The sequence below is a fragment of the Ambystoma mexicanum genome, chromosome 14 (genome assembly GCF_040938575.1).
Source record: "Ambystoma mexicanum isolate Mex_15411 chromosome 14, UKY_AmexF1_1, whole genome shotgun sequence".
NCBI classification, from domain to species: domain Eukaryota; kingdom Metazoa; phylum Chordata; class Amphibia; order Caudata; family Ambystomatidae; genus Ambystoma; species Ambystoma mexicanum.
In genome coordinates, this window is record NC_090940.1 from 438,994,474 (window position 1) to 439,013,943 (window position 19,470).

The window sequence follows — 19,470 nt, forward strand, 5'->3', positions numbered from 1 at the left end:
CTGGGAAAACAAACAGCAGGATACCTTCTTCCCAGACAAGGGACGTTTCCCTAGAGGACGCAGAGGAAGAGAATCCGGTCGAGGTCAAGGCTTTACAAAAGGTGAGAGCAATAAGTTACCCTCCGGTAGGGGGAGGACTAGTATGTTGTGGGGAAGTTGGCATGCGCTTTCCAGCGATGCTTGGATATTGCAAACCGTCAGAGGTCTGCATCTGGAATTTATAGAACCACCTGTGCAGGTAGGGGGGCCACACAAGCAGCGCCTAGCACGTGCGGAGCAAAGATACCTAGATCGCGAGCTGTCCCAGCTAGCGCAGAAAGACGCATAGAGAGGTGCACAAGCACACCCAGTTTTGTGAGCAACATGTTTCTAGTGGACAGAAAGGAGAAGGTCTGGCCAGTTATAAATTTGAAAGGGTTAAACGAGTGCATCGTCTACTGCCATTTCAAAATAGAGGGCATTCATCAGCTCAGAGACTCCCTGAGAGAGGGAGACTGGCTGACGAGACTGGACTTCCAGCGCAAGAAGATTACAGAACATTTCTAGCTTTTCGCTGGAACAAACAGTTATAGCGATTCAAGACGATGCCCTTTGGGCTTGCGTCAGCGCCCTGGGCTTTCACCAAATTGATGAAGCCAGTAGTGGCGGCAATCCGAGAGAAAGGAATAAGGTTGATCATATACCTAGACAATCTGTTACACCTAGCAGAGGACCGAGGCACGGTAGTTTACCAGACAAGATGGGTGCAAGACCATCTGTTGTCCTTGGGGTTCCTAGTGAACATGGAGAAGTCAGATACCACACCAGTGCAGAGGCTAGATTTTCTGGGATTCGTCCTGGACACCAAGAAAGCTACTTTAGAGCTTCCAGCCCGTAAGATATGAGTTATCAAAAGGGATATCAGAGTGTGCCTAAGAAGGCAGGTGATTTCTCTCAGATTCCTAGCAAGGATTGTGGGACTATTAGCAGCCTCCATTCAGGCCATATTTCCAGGTCCTTTGCCCTTTCGAGCACTACAGAGGTTAAAAATAAAACACTTGCAACAAGGTTTGAAGTATCATCAACAAGTGCCACTGGATCTAGAGTCCATCACGGAATTGGAATAGTGGTTGAAAAATATGGACGGCTGGAATGGCCGTGCCATCTTCGGAGACCAACCAGACCTGATAATAGAATCAGACGCCAGCTGTCTTGGCTGGGGATCAAGATGCGGAGATCTGCAGACAGGAAGAAAGTGGAGTGGAGAGGAGCTTCGCCTTCACATGAACTGCCTTCAGCTCCTGGCAGGATCATTTGCGATCAAAGCATTCACGAGAGGGAAGATGAAGTTGTGCGTTCTGCTGAAGGTTGACAACATCTCGGCAGTCTGCTACATAAATCATATAGGGGGAACGAAGTCCACGATGCTGGCGTAGCTAGAAGAAGACTTCTGGCATTTCTTTCTCCAGTCAGGGACGTCAGGGACAGCAGAATACCTGCCTGGAGCACTGAATGTAGTGGCCAACTAGAACTCTCAGTATCTGACAGACTCCAGCGATTGGAGGTTGGACCTGGCAGTGTTTCAGATACTGGATTTGAGGTGGGGACCAGTACACATGGACCTCTTTGTGTCTCGTCTCTATACACAGAGGGTCAATTACTTCAGCTGGGGGCTAGACCCAGAGGATCGAGGGACAGACGCATTCCTACAGAAATGGTTGGGCGGTCCACACTAAGCATTTCCCCCCTTCGTGATGCTGAGCAGAGTTCTAGCGAAGTGTCCGAGGGAGAGAGCAGAGTTAATTTTAGTTGCGCCACTGTGGAAGTCACAAGTGTGGTTCCAAACTCTGATAGAGCTGGTAGTAGATCTGCCGAGGGTGCTTCCCGAAGGAGACCAACTGCTCACTGACCCAGTTGGGTCATGTCATCCTTTGAGAGTGAGGGGGACTTGCCCGCCCATCGCAAGCAGGATATCAGGAGACGCTGGGCGCTACCAGGGCACTACCAGGCATTTTGGTGCAAGCTCTGTAGTGGCTATATTGAATTTTTTAGTACAGTTGTTGCAGGACGGGAGAGCATTTCGAACCATAGGTGTGTACAGATCTGCAATTTCAGGAGAACACCCGGCAGCGGTGAGGCTCATCAGAGGAGCCAGATTTAAGGTGCCCCCAGAGCCTAGATATAATACACTATGGGGCGTGACAGTAGTGCTGCGCCTGTTGGAGAGCTGGCCAACGGACAGGTATTTGTCCCTGAAGCAATTTTCGGGCAAGCTGGAAATGCTATTTTGTTTAATATCCTGTAAGTGTGTGTCAGATGTCAAGGCGCTGGAGATTAATAGGAGATCTTTTGGTCCAGAAAGAGTAACCTTTTCATTAGTCAAGAGGACTGAGAAAGGAACTTTTACGGTTCATTATCCTTATTTCCCAAGTAATTCCAAGTGGTGCGTAGTAAGCTGCATTAAAGAGTATGAGAATAGGACAGCAGATTGCAGGGCAGTTGGCACTACCCAATTACTAATAGCGCGTAGAAAGCCTTTCCACGCAGTGATGACAGCCACCATTGCGAGGTGGCTTAAGCAGGTAATGCAAGAAGCAGGTATTGATTTGAGAAGGTCTGGGGCGCATTCTGTAAGGGGTGCTATGGCTTCCAGACAGGAGTATCATTACGAGAGATTATGCTTGCAGCAGATTGGGCTAGTGATCGTATTTTTAAAGAGTTTTACTTCAAGCCAACTGAAAGTCTAGCTGTTACAGTGTTGGGGAAGCTTTGAACAAGCATAATGCTCGCCTTCAGTCTTGTCATAGACATAGCTCTCAACTCACACGCTTTTGGCGGGTGTCACCCGCCTTGTAAACAGCTCTCTCACCCGCCAAGCCTCCTGCACTCCCATTCGTTTCAATGGGCCTCTCACCCGCCTAAAATAAAATCGGGGGTTTTCACCCGCCTTTGCGACATAAATGGTTGAGAGCTATGCATAGAATGAAGATTACCCCTGCTAGCTGTACGGGGAGTATTCATTCCATTAAAGACTAGGAGGCGAGCATTACATTCCCACCCAATCATGTATTGTTTGATAATGTAACATGTATGGATTATAACAGTACATGGACGCCACCCTGATGTTCATCATTGTATGTTCCGTAGGGGAAGAGCAGAAGAATAATTGAGAGTGGAGGTGAAGGCCATTGAGGTTCGAGTTGAGAAACAGGCAGCCCAGGAAGTATCGGCACTTCAGTTGATGAGTTTGAGGAGTCTTCGCACTGTTGGCGGGACATGGTTATAAAGTTCAAGTGACAGTTCAGACATAGCTCTCAACCATTTGTGTCGCAAAGGCGGGTGAAAACACCCGATTTCATTTTTGGCGGGTGAGAAGCCCATTGAAATGAATGGGCGTGCAGGAGGCTCAGCGGGTGAGTCAGCTGTTTACAAGGCGGGTGACACCTGCCAAAAGCGTGCGAGTTGAGAGCTATGGTTCAGAGCACATAAAAGAGATGAGGAGCCCAGGGAATGGATGTGTGTCATAGCTGGGCTGTGTGGAGATGGACTACAGAGACACTTGGATTTGTAGTTTCAGAAAAGAAAAATCACTTTTGGGACACTTTTCAGAGTTTTTGTTACATTTGTTGAAACTGCTGAGGAGTAGTAATAAAAGAAGTTACAGCATAATGTTCGCCTCCTAGTCTTTAATAGAATTAATACTCCCTGCCCAGCTAGCAGGGGTAATCTTCATTATAATATGTGTTTATTTGAACAAAAAGACTTAAAACCCCTTCTCCTTCAAAGTGTAGTGCATTGACAATGACTTTCAAGAGTTAGTCCTACTTTTATGTTAGTTGCCCTGTCGCTGTTTTCTACTTTTTAAATCTGGTCACCCTACTCTTGCCCCATAAATACCCATAATTGACTACATGAAAAAAATGCTCTAAAATATTACCCAGACTTCTCGCCCACCACATCCCTCTAGGGTGCAGAACGCATGGTTGCTTCCTAGGAAACTGAATGAGTTGCAGTTTTGTCGTTCCGATTGTGTATGAATACTACTGGGAATCTAGTTTCGGCTCAGATTTATTTACACCAGTCTGACTAGTCTACGTGGGGCCGGTGCTAAGGATTCCAGACTAGTTCGTGAACGTGACATTGAAGATCACGTGTTGTCTTACGAGCCAAAAGCAAGGGGGCGTAAACTACTAAAGGTCATGTGGAGCTAGGGTCCGTTACTCGAAAGAATAAGCCACTGCTGGTTGAAGGTGGAAAGGGTCGGGTGAAGGCGACGAAAGTCTCGAGCTACGGAAGATTAGATCCGGGAGTGCCAAAACCATGATGCGGGCAGCACGTGCACTGCGGGTAACTGGATCGAGTTGCATAGGGTTACTCCCTATTACTTACGGATGTACACCTGGTTTTAGTAATGCCCCTTCCAGGCCCTATATGGACTGTTGTAAAGGGTATATAGTCTGGGCACATGGGATCTGTAGATCGGCTGCCCTTGTGAGGGGCAATAGGATGTAAAATAAAAGGTTATGCACAGTCGTCTGTTGTGTTCCTCAAAATGCGTACTCTATATCCCCATATAGCCTGGCCCACGTGGAGGGGGAGTGGGGCCGTGGTACTGCATGGGTGTAAACTGTTCATGATGCAGACTGAATGTTTGCTCTGGTGCATACTCTATCTAGTCATGGGCGTTTATTACTCGATTCATTGCTTTCTAGGAGTCTTCATGTTGGGTCGGTTTAATTGCACTAAAGTGAAGGAAATGTTCGGGACTATTGTAAGGTGTACCTCGTGTCACGGGATCCAATGTAAAGTTATGTCTTTCCGTGCACTGCATACCACATGGGTGCTAAGTACACTGCAGTAATTGCAGTACAGCGAAGTGTTCTCACGTCCTGTTTGACGAGTCTGTCAGGACTTTGTGTGGCGGCACCTGTAGATCCTCTTTGCCGAGCATAGGTGTTTTCTCGCAAGCCCTATAACGCAGAGAGCTTGTGGTTGAGACACTATAACTGGGGGTGGACAGGACTGGGACACAGGGCTGTTGCTAGGTCTGGGCCTCGAAAAGATCTGGCGCTACACGACTGTCGGGACACGGGGCTAGCTAGCTTTTTGATTGTAGCCACGGACGGAAGCTGGGCTACAATCAAAAGACGCCTGGTTATAGCCCCTCCAGCCCTCCCCCAAGGACGCCTCTGCTGGGAAATTACCTGTGACCAGCGAAAAGGTAAGAAAATGACCCCTATCATAAATGGCAGTTCTTAACTTTGCGTGTGTTTAAACGTTGCTGCAAATAGTGCGTCTTAAAGCACATTTGATCAGTGCCATTGGTTAAATCGCTAGCGATACAGTGCAGTAACTCGTTAGACTGATCTTCTTTGGCCCAAAAAAGGCTACACTTGCATGTTTGACCGGCCCTTTGAGCAGTGGCCTATGCCCGTTAAGCCCCCAAGCTGGGGGTACGGGCACGTTCGGACTGGGCCACACAACTGTGTCGTGTACCAATAAAAAGTGGCTCACAGTTGCAGATGACTAGTCATTCCTTTTGTGACACTGTTCGAATAGTACCAAGGGAAAGTTTTTTGATGAAATGTGATGCAAATTGTGCATTTTAAAGATAGTTTAGACTAGTGTTGCTGAATAAATTATTAGCCGCATAGTGAAGTAACTCATCAAACTGGCCCACATTGGCCAAAAAAAGTGGCCCACTGACCTAAAAACCTGGCCCATACCAGCATTTTGTTTTTTTTGGTTCAGCCATGGGCCTATTGCTCTATAGGCCAGCACGAGCCTGGGTGGTGGCGTGGGTGGAGCTACATGGATTTCTGGCACCTCGTTTGCCGCCTCTTCCTTTTTACCAGGTTAGAGCTTCTGTTTGTAGGGCCAATCTTCCCCCTGCCATGCGTTCCTGACAAATGGCGACCCATGGATATATCTAATTACTCTTGAGTTGTTCAGGGAGATTACTTTGATCCATACTGGCCCCTCGTCTAGATTAACGTCACATTGGTTTAACTTTAGTAAAATCATATTAGAGGAGGAAAGACTTTTGAGTAGGAAGCTAAGAGATATTAAAAAAAAAAGAGCTTGCCTAACTCAACTAATATGATAAAAATGCTTAAACAGCTATATAAAAACTGGCTCAAGAATTATGATTACACTCTTTGGGCAAACAGTTGTAAGCTAATGCTACAACTGCTTGTAAAGGAGCAATGCTTTTGGAAGTTAATCAACTCGATTGACACAAATCAGGATCTTTGTCAAATAAACCTAATGGCAGCGAGACTTATGCTTGGCCTCAAGCCCAGGAACTGCATCTCTCCTGCCCTACAAAGCCTTCACTGGCTCCCGGTCTCAGCACAGATTCAATTCAAATCCCTCTGTATCATACACACTGTGATCTGGGGCTTCCGCGGACCACTGTTTCGTCAACGCTTCCTGACCAATTACACTCCATCTAGACTCCTCTGTTCCTCTTGTGGCACCAACTCCTTGCAGGTTCAGCGCTTTGTTAACAGAGAGCTGGTGGGCGATCACTTTCCTCGGCTCCCTTCCTTCTGTGGAACAGCCTCCCTCTGCGTCCTAAGCAAGACCTCCTTATGTTATGAAAAAAATCTCAATACCTTTCTCTTTACATCTTCATTCTCCTCCTCCTCCCTTCCCTGCTAATCTCACAGCAGCGTGACTGATGTGCAGACCCTTATGTCCCCTGGGGCCTTGACCTCCCACATCACTCATCCCAGCCGCTGTCTTCTACCCTTACTCGGCACACTCTACCCATGGGTGGTTACACTTACGTTATGCACTTACATTCTTCTCCTCTTAGCACTTACCTGAGCACTTCAGCCTGAGCCTCTTAGCACTTTATCTCTCACCCCTTACCCTCCTGCACTTGAATGTTCTGAACACTCACAAGGCATAGTAAGTTTGTCTCCCCTTCCCTTTTTCTCATTATTTGTTTTTACTATTATTGCAATTATTTATTCTTGCTGCATTGAAACAGTTTTGCTAATTGTATAAGCGCCTAATAAGCTCAACAGTAAATAAAATAAACACATGGAGGGAGTATTATTGACATCTTTATGCCAACCCAGCAGGTTACTATGAGACCCCTCCTACTGATTCATCTAACCCATATAAAACTGAATTAGCACAGGTGGACATCTTAGACAGGATATCTAGGCCGAATCTGTCAAAGGCGGTGGGACAAATGACCTTTCTAATTCCCTTCTGAAAGGGAATTCTGTACTTTGGGCATCCATACTTTTATGCGTTTTTTAAAGATATTCTCCAGGCCGGGAAAATTCCTTTCTCATGGAAGATTTGTTGTTCCTATGTTCACGAAGGGCAATAGATTACAGCCTGATAATTATTCCCCCTACTTGATGTGGTTGGCAAGGTCTTTGCTTCCATACTGCTGTCGGAATTGGACAATTGGACAGGGAATTTTGTCCACTGTGGTCAATATCGAGCAGGATTCCGTAAAGGAGTGGCACCCCAGTTAAAGGGTTTCCTCCTCTCTTTTTCAACAGGAAGCCAAAAGTAAGACATTCCCAATGTGTGACCTTTATTGATTTGTCACTCGACATGGTAAATCAGAAACTATTGTGGAATAAGATGAAAACCTGTCTTTCTTGTAGACCTGATGTCCAATTGTATTTGGCTACTGAGTTAGGTTGGATAGATGGGGCAGAATGTCAGACCCACAGCGGCCTTTTGACAGGGCTGCGTCCTGGCCCTATCTCTTTTGAACCTTTACCTAGCCGACCTGGGCAGCAAATTAAAGGAAGCAAAGGCCGTTCTGCCCAAATTAGGCTAGTTGAGGATGCAGTGTATAGCCTATGCAGACGATTTTGTAATCCTGGACAGAGCACTGATTGAAGCCTGACCGTTCACAAGGACTACATGTCTGATAATGACCTCAGAATTAATTGAAATAAACCTAAAATATGTATTAATAAAACATGTACATTTTCGTGTTATCTAGAAGGAACTAGGTTGGAAGTAGTTGTACAATAGAAATGCCTAGGTTTCACTTTTGAGCGGAAACCTGCTGTATCTTATATGTATATCAGATTATGTAACAAATGCCTAGTTTGCAGCCCAGATGAAGAAAATAAATAGGCAGTGGTTAGGTCGTTTTTACTTAACACTGGTCATATCCTATTATAAAATGAGTTATTCCGAGTTTACTATATGGAGCAGAGATTTAAACAAACTGGAACAACGAATTGTCGGTTAAGCTATAGCCCTCCCCAAATCTTAATCCATGATGTTTTGCTATGTACACGCTACCGATCCTTTTAGAGCTGCGGATCGGACCCTCTGCTGCGAAGTCAGCGCATGACAATGCTGCAGTGTTGTGTCCGCAGGTGTTTGGCGACGAAGGGGTAGCAGCGCAGAGTGCAAGCATGCTGCGCAGCCGTCGACCAGCACCGACCCTATTGTAAGAAAGGTGCGGGCAGTGGGAGCAGCCACTACGGCTCTCTACTAAACTGCCCGGCCTTTGCGCATACTTCTACTTACCGACTTGCTTAATATGCTCCGTCTCTGCGCAACCTTAGGCTTTCCCCTCATGTGGTTAGCCGTACTTTGTGTTTTGTGAGTCTGTTGTTTTCTGAGGCTACTGTGCCGCCACAATGTTAACTGTTGTGCTTTCTAGCTCTGTTTTGCCCCCTCTAGGGTCCCACTCCACTGTTGGTTACTGTGTTTTCTGCTGCTCCACTAGGCTTGCTCCCAATCTCTAGGTTTCCACTTTTACTGCTGTGTCCACTTGGTCGCCCCCCCTGCCCCCTTTCCCCTGTTCTTAGTCCTCAATGTTTTCTTGTCTTCCTCTTGTGGTGTTATCTGCTTGTGCTTCTTCTGCTGTGTCCCTACTGTTGAGATTCCCCCCCCCCCCTTCTGTGCTTCCTACAGTGTGCAGCGCTGGGCTATCTCCCTTCTCGCACTCTATATGGCGCTCTCAATTTATTCCTCAACCTTCTCTTAAATGCTACTCTAATCTCCTATCCTATCCCTCTCACTAAGTCTGTAAGGAAGAGGATCATACTGGTCTTCAACCCAGGCCTTCGTATCGCTGATAACTACATCAGTGCTTCTTCCAGACAGACTCTCACTGACCTCCTCTTTAACGTTCCCTCATATGGACCACTCTTATGGTCTCTGTTCTCTCTCCTGTCACCTCCCCTCCCATTAATGGTGGACCCTATGGGAGGTCCTCTTGGCCTCCTTCGATTCCTCCAAAGCCATCATCAATGTCTATCTTGATGGTGCTGTCATGGTCCAGGGCTCAGCCCAATCTCCTCCTTGATTTCTTACCAACTTCTTCCCTTCTACCACCTCTGTGGCCCTTCTGCTGCTTCAATTTGAGTGTACCCCACCCCGCGAGGCAGTGCAGGCCGTCGGGCGCATCCTCTGACAAACTGGCCTGCCACCTGCTCCAAAGGCAACACAGACTGTCTTCTCCAAGGGGGGTCCATATTAAAGCATGCGTCTCTGCAGCCTCTACTAACACAGCCAAACTCTTTAAAATCTGCAAGGAGCTTTTTCTCGCTTTCTCTTTCCACCTGACAATGTTTCTAGACCAGTCTGATCTATGAGAGTGTTGTCCAAACAGGTGCTCCCTTGCCCCTTGCTCTTCCTGAACTATCAAGGACCACATTGCCAGCCTCACTCCAGCCATAGCTGATTTATGTAAACATTCTTCGCCACTGGATCTTCCCCTCTCTCCTCAAGCACTCCCTTGTGCACCACCTCCTTAAAAAAAAAAAAAAAAAAAAAAAAGCCTTCTGCTGATCCTACCTGTCTGACAAACTACAGCCTGATTTCTAGAACTCCACTCCAGGGCAAACTCCTGGAAAAGCTGGCCATCTCCCATCTTAAACACCCCACTGAACCTGTTGGTTGTCTCCATGACATCAGTCTGTCTTCAGAGCAGCCAGAGGCACGGAATCTAGTCTCCCGAGTACCTGGGCATCCTAGATCAGTCCCTGGCGTGGCTGACCTTCATCTTGAACCGACCCTGCCATGTCCAACTCGGGTCCTTTCTCTCTATACCTGTGGTGTCCCCCTTGCCTCTATCCTCTCACCTTGGCTCTTCAATATCTACATGGCCCATTTGGCCCACCTGATCTCCACCTTCTCTTCTAACTTTCAGTGTTATGAAGATGACACTCTGCTCTCCTCAGGCTTCTCTGAGCCTCCTCTCCTTCCTCGCTCATTCCTGACTGTCCTTCTGCGATTCAGGAATGGTGCGCCTCCAACGATCTCTGCCTTGAGGCCAGTAAGACTGATATCCTTCTCATTGGGACCCCTGCTCCCACTCTTGCTCTGGCAGCACTCCTTGGACCCCCTACCCTCGCCTTCTGGTGAGGCAAAAACCCTTGGTGTCAGCTTCGACTCCATTCTCTCCTTCTATTCTCATATCGCAGACCTTGCCAAGAAGGCCCACTTCCAGCTGAACCTCCTCATAGGCATTCTACCTTTTCTCACTGTCTCCAGGCTCGGTCTTGGACAACTGGGCCTCTAATTGTAAGATGGTTTTTGGGATCTGTGAATCTAACGGTACAATTTTGCTAGAGAGACCTGATGTGGTTAAAAGAGCTAAATATGACTTAGATTGGTATAACAGTAGTAGAGCATTTGCAAATATCGCCTCTGGTACTTCATTGCAGTTGAGGAAAAGCCATTTAACAGTGTCCAAGCTTATTTGTCTACATTTCCATGCCACAAGTCGAGGACACTGTTCATGTGCAAGTGAAGCACCAAGGGAATGAAAATTGAACTTTCCAACGGGATATACATTTTCTGAATTTTTACTTTTTTGTGCGAATTTAAAATGGATGTTGTAACTAATGATGAAATAATTTGATGGATAGAGTATGGATTTATATTTGAATTCCTTTTTTTCTTTTAATACGATTGTGTGCGGTTTAATAAAAACCAAACGCATGAAACTAAACGTGTATGTAATAGACCGGGCAGGGCTATAGAACCTGGGAGATGGAGATTACACACCCATGTTGTATGAACTGAAGGCTATTGATGGCTTTGGCTTGGGCCACGTAATGAGTGTGTTGACCAATTCCTACATGTAGCAAGTCATTCTAAATTGGCACACAAAACGGACTAGAGATGGGGCATTTTATTTTGCTTTTGCTAAACAAAAAATGTTTAGTGTGGCCGCCTTACCCATTTTTGATTCCAGGAGGACACGTCAAAGTGTACAAAAGATGGAGATAAAGTTTGACGGGGTTGACCTTGACTACACAATGTAAGGCATTATGTACAATGTGACTCATTATTTATGACCCACTTGTAACATATTCTGCGTTCCTGACTTTGTCCCCGCTATAGGATGTCCAATATCGTACATCGTCCTCATCTGGAATGCAAGGCAAGATGCTGTAAACATTAACTCGCAAGCACTTGTAACGTTTAATAAACTTTGAAATGGCCAACATGCTTCGTTCTGAAATATAGACTTGGGGAGAATTCTCAGAAATGTGCTAATTCCTTCTACTTTAGAGACCCCCCAGCTCTTTTGCTGGACTTCAAGGCTTTTTAATTTCTAACCTAGGGAGAGTGAGACTTTTTTCCCCACTCTCTCAAGTAATTTCTTGTGATTTGGACTCTTTCTTTTGACTTTGGAGTCTGACAAACTCCATAGGCCTCTTCTTTACATTGTGATACATAGCACCTTTAGTGCAGTGGCAGAGGGAAGTCTTTTAGATTTCCCAAAGGTTTAAATACCTTCTCTTGGTAAAACTGTTTCCAAGAGCAGTAAAGTGAAATTGACTTTACTTACAGTTTGTAACTTTTTAGGCCCAGCACACACCATCTTACAATAGGGTGCTGGAGGTGTTACTTAGTATCCCCTTTGTCTAGTTTTTCATGTACCATGTATGTTACCCTTTCTACAATTAATGGCTGCTGCCAGTGGTTTGCTTTTTACTACCGTTGTGTGTTTTTAACCGCGGGCTGCATCTGCAGTAGGGCACCCATGGGTGTTCGTTTTGTCAAAATGGCCTGGTCTCTTTTTTTCGCCATTTCTTGTTGGAAAGGTCCTTCTTGAGATTTACTCTGCGCCCCAAACCAAGTTTGGTCCCTTTGTTCATTTTGTCTTTGGTGGGATTCACGAGTGGAGCCCGCCTCTGGCTCTAGTATGTCTGGCAGGGCAGGAAGTGAGGGAGGTGCCCGAAACTTCCTGTACTTAATCCCCTTGGTTACAGGAATGCACCCAAAGGTGATTGTCGACTGGCTGTCCTGGGAGGACAGCCACTCTGCTGTGTGATTGACAGCTTGTCTGGAATGAATGAGAGAAACCTGCATAAAAGGCGTGGCTTTTTGGCTTGGAAGGCAGTCTACCACTGGACGAAGGAATCTGAAGAAGACCATGGAAGAGATGCCTGCTGCAACTCCTGGACCGTTGGTTTGCCCGGTGAAGCCCTGCTGCTGTCCTGAAGCTCTGAATTTAGTTCGATTAGCGAATCCCTGCAAGGACGACTTCTCCACCTTGTTTGGTAGGACCAATCAACCCCAAAGTGAAATCGTTTGGACAACCTCTCGGAGCTGGCTGTACTTCTGCTGCTGGAACCGAAGTGCCAGGGAGAGAACACCAAACCGCATGGATCGCTTTTAGTCTGACCCGAGCGCCAGGAAGATCCTCCGGATTTCCCTGAAGCAGGACTGACCAAGCCAGAGCTACTTAAGACTTTCCTCGCATCTGGGGTCCTGCACTCTGTTGAAGTGGTATCCGAGAACCGCAGTGTTGCTATTTGTTGTAGACGCGAGGAGCTGAAACCACGAAGTGCTGCTGAATTGGTTTGCCCATTGCTGTCGCCGACCTTCCCGTTGAGTTGTAGGAGTCCCCAGAGCTCCTCCCTCTTGTCCCCAGGACTGAGGCACATGAACAGGATCTACAGAGCCACACAGGAACGGAAGCCAGCTGAAACCATTTATTCTAACTCAAAGGTACTATAAACCTAAGAGGACTTGCCTCTTGTTGTGTAGCCTTACTTGTTCTCAGTTGAGACTTGTCTTGGTTGTTCTTGCAGAGTTGCTTACAGTTTGCCCCTCACAAGCCTCCCAGCTTGTGGCCCTTCAAGTGAATCTTATTTCTACAAACTTTTCTAAAAACATTGTGCAAGACTTTTACTTGCCTGCAAAGAAGATCTTCAGCTCCCTTAGACTTTGTCCAGCTACCATTGACTGTCCTGGCTCCCTGAGACTCTTCTTACCTCCGACTTTGTGCTTTGGCCTTTCCCCCAGGAAAGGGTTAATTTACTTTGCAATTGAAGGTTTAAAAAAAACAGTTTATGAATTATTTGTTGACTTTTGTTTTATTCCTCTGTTCTATCTTTGGCCCCCAAACTCGGTTTTGCTCTGAATGTACCAGCGATAAATAATTGTCCAGTGTCCTAGCTATTTAAGTCACCCGAGGGTGCAGGAAGTGTCTGTGTGCCAATGGGTATCAGCTGATTTAGAGAGTGTTTTTGTATATTATAACTGTTGCATATTTTTCTCCCTTCTGACGAAGGCTTATATAACTGTTAAATCAATTGTTTAATCAAGAAACCTTGAGTATCAGTGTTTATTTGAATAACTGTCACTCTGAAACTCTGTGTTGCAACATTACTGCTCACGTTGACCCCTCTTGAAATGAGCCTGGCTGCTCACCCACACTAACAACCTGTGTAGTACAGAGCTATACCAAAGGTTGGGTCCCTATTGCCAAGATTTCAAGGCTGTGGTAGTCTCCCAAAGGGTACTGCACGCAATCTTGCCTTAAATAAACTCTATTACTCCTCATATGGATTAAGAAGCATGCCATCTACGTGTACAAAGACCTCCTGATTGACTATAAGAAATGCTTTTTTCTTATGTGCATTGAAGAATACTTTGAAATACCTTTAGTGCACCAGTCTCAATACCGTGGCAACCAAATACCTTGTAGGCATGTAGACCTCTTTTGACGAGAAATACAAGGTCTTGCATCCCATAGGCTTGATGTATGCTTGAAGGGAAGGGAGGGTTTGTATGTGTGTAGCTAGTTGCAGAATAAAATGGTATGGTAAGAACAAAGTGCAAACATTCAACTTCAAAAGGCATCCAGGCGCAGAACAAGAAAACAGAAACCATATTGCCCAAACAAACAAGACAATGGCTGTAATGAGGGAATAGCAGAGTCTTAAGTTTGTCTAAATTCTGTCTAATGCTCGGTAAGGCGGAGGCCAGTTGGTTGTTGGAATAAGACTTGAGGATTAGTGGTGGTGTAAGAGTTGGTATGATAGCTCTGTACCAAGGTGTTGTGTGAAATCCTTGCACTGAGAGAATGGGTGCTGGTGGGAGAGGAGTGTACCAAGACACAGGATCAGTAATCAAAATTAGAAAGGCTTATGGTGGGCTAATAACTTTGTCTCTGGATTCAAGGTAATAAGTATAGACTGGAAAATCTGTGTTCTAGGGGAACCGCCCATCTATTTGCAAATGTCAACTTGATAATACATAGTTCACAGTAGTATTTATATGCATCGGTTCCTCCATTTGGCCTAGATGTACAGATAAGACTACAATACCCAGAAAGCACTGGTTGAAACCAGGTGAGGAAATATTTATCATGTTATGGTTTTTTTTTTTATCTAAACTTCAACAATGAAAACTAAGTAAATTAGAGCAAAACAATTTAAAAATAAAGTAAATGGTCGTTATATCATGCAAACAAGCAAACAAATAAATAATTCCAAGATTTAGTGGGGCATTATACTTGATGCACGGATGTTTAGAGTTTCAATTGATCTCGTCATTACACAATAGGGATTGAAATTAAGATTCGATAAGCAGGTGCTAAAAGCAGCTCCTGGGTGTGAAGTCACCAGGAGCTACCAGATTCCACATAAGATGCAAACATATCATTTTGTCAGTTATTTATGACCCCTTAGAGTTTAAATGACATATAGATGTGTCATAATGCTTGTTTATAAAAAAAAAAGTTACATTCACAGCCATCAGCTGACCTTTGCAGCCAAAAGTAGCTCCTGTAGATTTGGTGTCAAACTAAAAAGGGTCTTTTAGGCTACAAACAGGAGCTAAATAGCTCCCCTCATTTCAATCCCTGCACAATTTGAGTTGCGTGTCCCCATTCAACCTCTTGCTCCTATTATCTCATAGGTTTGCAGTATATTGAATTTAAATAACATCTATAGTTTGTCTACAATTTTGGTCTGAAAGTGGTTAATTGATGTGGTTTAGGAAATCTGGATTATTCCTTTGTATATTGTAAAATGATGTGGTGTTTCAAATGATAATTAGGCTAGTCACATAGCGTAGTCTTGTTTCTTCAATGTACGTGTCTGCAGTCATAATATGCCACCTCCTTGAAATCAACAGAACATTTTCCACATTCCAATACATATGACCTCATGACTAAACACGATTTGTTTGATAAATCTAACTTTAAACACGTTACATTCTTAATTAAGGCGTCGTATAGAATGAAGACTGGACCAATTCTGCTCGAATATCTTGCATTGGTGCTAATCAAACTAATGTTGTCCATAGCTTCCCCTCCTCCAACCTTTCCATCATGATCAGAATGATGGTGAAACTTTCTGCAGATAGAAGAAAATTATGGGCTTTAAAGAGAAGCCCCCATATGTAACATTTATTTGTTTGGACGCAGCAGATTTTTATTTTTTCTTATTTATTTTTTTTTATTTTTTTTTTAATTTGGTTGTTTCTAGTTATAATTCATATACACAATTGCACTCCATACACTATGAAGCAATATAGATTCCTTTTTATAAAAGGAAACATTCACTACATTTCATGCATTCATAAATGTCCCCACCAACCAACTACTGCTTAATTCATAGAACTTTTCCCCATCAATTTATGAACTATAATTAAAACCTTCACCAATGAAAATAGTTGAATGCCCACACAACAGCCTACTCGAGAACCATTTACTTTCTAGGCATGCCTCATCTCGTACACATTTCTGGAATTTTGTTTCTGCATATTGAGGGCTGCTGGGCAAAAAACTAACCAATGTTTCCAAACAATCCACATTCTTGCGTAACCGACTGGAATGTACCCAATGAGTTGAGTCGAAAGCGGAGGAAGACTAATCAATATTTTGGATTGGGGAATCTTGACATCAAACCTGGTAGGCAAGTTAAAGCCTGTTTGGCTAATTCAGAGCATAGTTTGAACCTTGCTATTACATCTTGATGTTGGGACTGATTTTCTATACTCTGGCCTGGTGGACAGATGCACACAACACCAACCTGTATTGTGACGGCGACAACTCTGGGAGCTGTAGCCAAGCCAGTTCAAGGTAGCAAGGCGAGTGGTTAAGAGGCGGTGCGCTTGTAAGGAGTCCATAACGAGCACAAACATTGAATCCGTCAAGGAACACACTTCGACACACCGGTAGAAAAATACTTCTTTACATGTGGCCATAACACATTGTCAAATGACTAGAACAGCTAATATTATTACTCTATACTAGGAATAAGATACTTAAATACAATTGCTGGAGTACGGCATAATACATATCTAACCCCTGAAAAGGGAGGTATAGATTAGTATTAGCACTACTGGTCTGCATAGATTCAGTCCTAACTTCAGAAGTCCAGCCCTAAAATATATGTGGTCTTGTGCCCAAAAGTTCAGTTCCATACAGTTTTGAGAAGCTGGAAAAAATGAAGGTAGGATCTCTGGGGTCCAGTGAACATTTCCAAGTGTCAGTCGAACAAGTTAAATTAGCTAATGACCGTGTTGCCAACTTTCGGAGTGCTTGTGTGAACAAGCAATGGCAAAGCCAAAGTAATCTAAAAGTTACAAAACTTTTAAAAGGGAGTTGGAGGAGCAGTTACGTATCGCTATAACTCACCCACTGTACTCCGATAGGACTTGGCAGGTCGATTGAAGAAGGTCCAATGTCACCTTTCCTGTCATCAGCCTCAGCCCTTGATTGCCAGGGGTTGCAGGTTTGAGCAGCTCTTCAGTCGGTGTCTAATGCTGGTGCAAGGTATCTCAGTTGAAGAATGCAGCAGAACTCCATGCAGGCCCCTCTCAGGACAGGAATGGACACAGGTAAGCAGTTTCAGACGATGGCCACTGATGTACGGTGACACAAAGGGGTTCACTTTCCATGGTCAGACTCGGGTCCCCTTGATGCTAGGACCACACAATTTCGCAGAGGTAAGTAAGTCTTGTTGCACAAGCTGAAGATTCGAGCCCCCCCCAACTCCAAGCCTCAACTTGGAATGGCAAAGTCTGCAGCACGGTTCCCCAAATTAAGAGCTGGTCAACCACTGGGCGGTCCTGAGGCACTTCCGAAGGCTCTTCTTCGTAAGACTCCAAAATATGTCGAATGGATTTTCCCTCCACTCGAGGGTTGCAGCTCCTTCGCAGGACTGCTGGAGATCTCCAACAGGACAGGGCTCTACCAAGGCAGCAGCAGAAGGTGGTCGCCAAGCCGCCTTCAATGGGTCCACGGTTTCCTCGCAAGTATTGTAGCAGGATAGGAGTCTTGGCTCCTTCAGTTTCTTCCAGGATATCCCCAGAGTGGGTGCAGGGGTTCTCTTATCCTAATAGCCAGGTAAGAGCAGCTGCTACCACTGGCCAATGACCGATCTGCCCCACACACATCCCAGCAGTGGTTCAATTCTCATGCATCCCACTCTTGACACACTGGCACCAGTTTGTGGCTTGGTACAAGACAGTTCCAGCCGACTTCCTAGCAGCAAACACACATGGCCCTCAAGTAGCCCGCCAAAAGCTTCTGCTTTCCTGGGCGCTGGAAGTCCATATACGCATTTTCCTGGTCTCACAGGCCAGGAAGAAGGCAAACGACAAGATGGCCAAAGGACAAGCAAAGTCTTGTGGCATGGCCATGTTTGACCACTAGCCACAGTTAGTAGCCAAATGCAGTAAGGCTGAAACAAAATGCACCCAGAAATTGTAAACAAAAAAAATCACTGCTGCAACCAGCTTGTCCGTTTAGCACACCTAGAGTAACCACAAATCCTTTGAGTCTTAGTCTAGGGCAAAAAAGTGTACCCCGTTGTACTGAAGGTTAAGATACATTGTACAGATAAAAACTACCACACGTGGTAGAAAGTTAAAGTAGTAGCAAAGTAACTAGACTAGGGGAACCATGTTTCCCGGTACTGACAGCCTGAAGCACATGTCAAGTTTCCCCATAACAGATGAGCAAAAGGCAGTGTAGTGTAGCTTAAGGTTTCACTGCTCTGTAAAAAGAACGGGTTAGATGCAAAAAGTTTGGGGGTTCCATAGAAATGGAAGCAAAGGTGCAGTAAAGAGGAATCGTTCCTACTTGATCACTATACCGTTTGAGCCAGCCTAATTTTCTTGAACACCCTGCCAGGGATTTATAATTTAACTTTTATTCCATTAAATGCCCTAGAGGATAGTATCTGAATCCTTCCCAAATTGCACCAACAACTTGCTTGATTTTGTCAATAAGGCTACATGAAGATCCATAATCAAAGACTGGCTAGGAAGGTCAAGGATCTTGCGATATAGCGTTGACTACGTAATCTAAACAAATGCTTCCCAAGATAGCCGACCAAGTTAATGCATGATGGCCCTAACTACTAAAAATGCCAAATCTTTCTTTCTGGTCACTGAAAGATAAAGGAAACAACAATGGTGTCCTAATTTTCAATTCAGGAAACTCAATGGATAGAGCCCTTTCAGTCAATATAGGGCCCAAACAATCCTCTAAATACAGATGTCGGCAAAAAACAAGAAACTAAACTCTGGTCAATAGACGGCGAAAACAATGAAATAAAGCTCAGTATAGCAAAAGCAAGTTCCTCAAGAACTCCAGGTCCTGATGGCATGACAAATGTCATGCTAAAAGCACAAACTGAAAGAAGCAGGAAGACTCTAGCCTCTGGACCAGAGTATTATTATAACATCAAAAATAGAAAAAATTGTCCAGAGAAAAATATATGTATAGTAATGTATCTAAATTTATTTAAGGTGATACAAAAATTGAACTTGTGAATAAATCACAAATTATTAAACACTAATCACTTCAACATAGCAAAACAGCAACAACAATAAGCCTAAAATCGGCTAAAAAAATCATCACACATGCTAGCCATTCATGGTGCAACATTCAAACGACTCAACATACCGTGACATACATCCAAAATGTTAAGACAAAAGGAACATACTAAAAACATATGAGGAAGAAATTCATAACTATTCCCCACAATGACAAACATTATTATTGTGTTTACAAACAATAGAATCTGTTCAGACAGTCTATTGTAAGGGTGGATCGGGAAAAGGAAATACAAAGATCGCATCCCTGTAGGGTTTATCTCAAAAGCACAACCAGACCTGTGGGCAGACTTCTGCTTCAACCTCTTCAATAGAATAAATCATCTCAGGTCAATCCTTTCTTCGTGGAAACACGCGGTAGTGGTACTGATCTTTAAGAAGGCGGATAGGTCCAAT

General features: G+C 44.7%; 1 protein-coding gene across 1 annotated transcript in view; it reads left to right on the plus strand.

The window, feature by feature from the left end:
• The first annotated feature begins 4,176 nt into the window (after nt 1–4,176).
• Nucleotides 4,177–19,470, plus strand: part of ALDH6A1 (aldehyde dehydrogenase 6 family member A1) — a 164,376-nt gene continuing 149,082 nt past the window's right edge. The window contains exon 1 of the mRNA XM_069637641.1: nt 4,177–4,326. Coding sequence (XP_069493742.1) covers nt 4,300–4,326 — 27 coding nt within the window. The 5' untranslated portion in view covers nt 4,177–4,299. The remainder of the gene's footprint in view (nt 4,327–19,470) is intronic.